General features: G+C 43.4%; 1 protein-coding gene across 1 annotated transcript in view; it reads right to left on the bottom strand.

Annotated features, from left to right (window-relative positions):
• The window catches only part of LOC105554434 (olfactory receptor 2C1-like), a 12,495-nt gene that overhangs the window by 10,162 nt on the left and 335 nt on the right, over window positions 1–1,998 (bottom strand). Inside the window, 2 exon segments of the mRNA XM_012000921.1 lie at window positions 995–1,372; window positions 1,375–1,809. Coding sequence (XP_011856311.1) covers window positions 995–1,372; window positions 1,375–1,809 — 813 coding nt within the window.

Here is a 1,998-nt window from a genome sequence, read left to right as displayed (position 1 = left end):
AAAAAAAAAAAAAAAGATTTAAAAAATACATACTTTAAAAAGTAGGCATCATTCAGAAAAGGGAGTCTCCTATGGCTTTGGCAAGCGGTGAAAACAAATTCGACAAGGACATTATGTGCTTCTGGAGTTCAAATAAATTGGGATCCCCTTTGTACTCTATTAATCCTTAGTTTAAACCTCTGTTCAATCACTGTTCCATGTCTTATGTCTTAGGCATTTAGAGCTTAATATTTAGTGATCAGTATACAATGGAAGAAGGCTGTCTAATCTCTAGAAGCATACAATGAAACAGAGAAATTAGACGAATGCAGATGATGGCTCATAAATATATAAAATAAGATATATAGAATCAAATTTGTCATAAATTAGTTGAAAGAAGTAAATCTGTTATGGTGAGGCTGAAATTATTATCTCATAAATGAATGAGATGGATTGTGAGGACATGGATGAAGTAAGAATGGAATAAATTGTAGGGTGACAAGGTGTTGGAGGAAGGAGGGAGGGCATGAGTTTCTTGGAAACAGGAGAGGTTAGAATGAGTAGTTGAGTAGGACACATATCAATCCAATAAGTCTTATTTAGAAATCTTCTTGGGACCTATTCAAGTGTTCTAGCAAATTTACTTGAGAGCATCTGGTAAAAGGGAGAAGTTACAGGAAGAGATTTGAAAAGATGGTGTTGTTCACCTTCGCATAGATGGATGGACCATGCTGCCCATTGTGTCCACTGAAAAGGAAGACATTTGGGAAGGCTCAAGAGAAGCACAATGGCTCTATTTGGGATTTCAGAAGATAGCACTTTCTAGTCAAAAGAGCTTCTGCAGACATCAGGGTAGCTCATGTTGAGAGATGGGAACTCTTTCCTTGGAGCTTGTGGACACTCATTTGGAAAGCCGACGTGCTATTATTAATGGATGCATGCAGGCAGAGATTATCTGGCTTTTCAAGACCACCCTACCCTAGGATAGTAGGATCCTACTCCATGCCCTCTTCACTTTCTTATTTCTCAGGGTGTAGATGAATGGTTTGAGCAGTGGAGTGACAACAGAGTAGAAAAAAGACATGAACTTGGCTTGAGTATTATTGGCAGAGTGCTGGACATACATGTAGATTGCTGACCCAAAGTACATGACGACGACCACCAAGTGGGAACTGCAGGTGCTGAGAGCCTTGTGCCTTCCTTTGGCTGAAGATAACTTCAGTACAGTCCTCACAATGAAGGCGTAAGAGATGAGCACAAGCAGGGGTGCCACCAGTGCAAAAGGGATAGCACCTACAGTCAGGGACAGGTCATTAGCAGTGGTGTCACCACAGGCCAGCTTGATCAGAACAGGCACCTCACAGAAGTGATCCAGGGTGTGGTGACCACACAGCATTGAAGCTGGAAGGTGAGCATGGCTTGGATCAGGGAATTGGCCAGGCCACTGGAACAGGCTGCAGCTGCCAGCTGCACACACACCCAGGGACGCATAATGAGTGTGTACCTGAGGTGCTGGCAGATAGTCACATGGCAATCAAAAGCCATTACTGTCAGCAGGGCACATTCAGTGCAACCTGTCCAGTGGAATAGGTAGGCCTGCGTGATGCAGCCCCAGGAAGCAATTGTCTTCCCTGGTCTCCAGAGGTTGGCCAGCAGCTGTGGTACAATGGTGAAGGTGACACAAAGGTTGAGCACACAGAGATTGTCCAGGAAGAAGTACATGAGGGTCTGGAGTCTGGGCTCCATGAGGGAGAGAAGGATGATGGAGCTGTTTCCCATCAAGGTGAGGATGAAGGAAACCAGGACCACTCCAAAGAGAGGACTCTCTAGCTATGGATGCTCCGAGAAGCCCAACAAGACAAACGTGCTGGAAAAATTCACATTTTCTCCTTGCTTGGTATCCAGCTTACATACAGCTAGAGGGAAAGAGACAAGATTTTGAGGATAAATGTGATTTTTATTTTTTTATTTTCTTTTCAACTTTGATTTAATGTTCGGGGGTACATGTGCAGGGTATTC

This window comes from Mandrillus leucophaeus, unplaced genomic scaffold (genome assembly GCF_000951045.1).
Source record: "Mandrillus leucophaeus isolate KB7577 unplaced genomic scaffold, Mleu.le_1.0 Scaffold1170, whole genome shotgun sequence".
In the NCBI taxonomy this organism is placed as follows: domain Eukaryota; kingdom Metazoa; phylum Chordata; class Mammalia; order Primates; family Cercopithecidae; genus Mandrillus; species Mandrillus leucophaeus.
The sequence above is the reverse complement of the archived record's forward strand: the minus strand, read 5'-3'. Positions and strand labels throughout refer to the sequence as shown.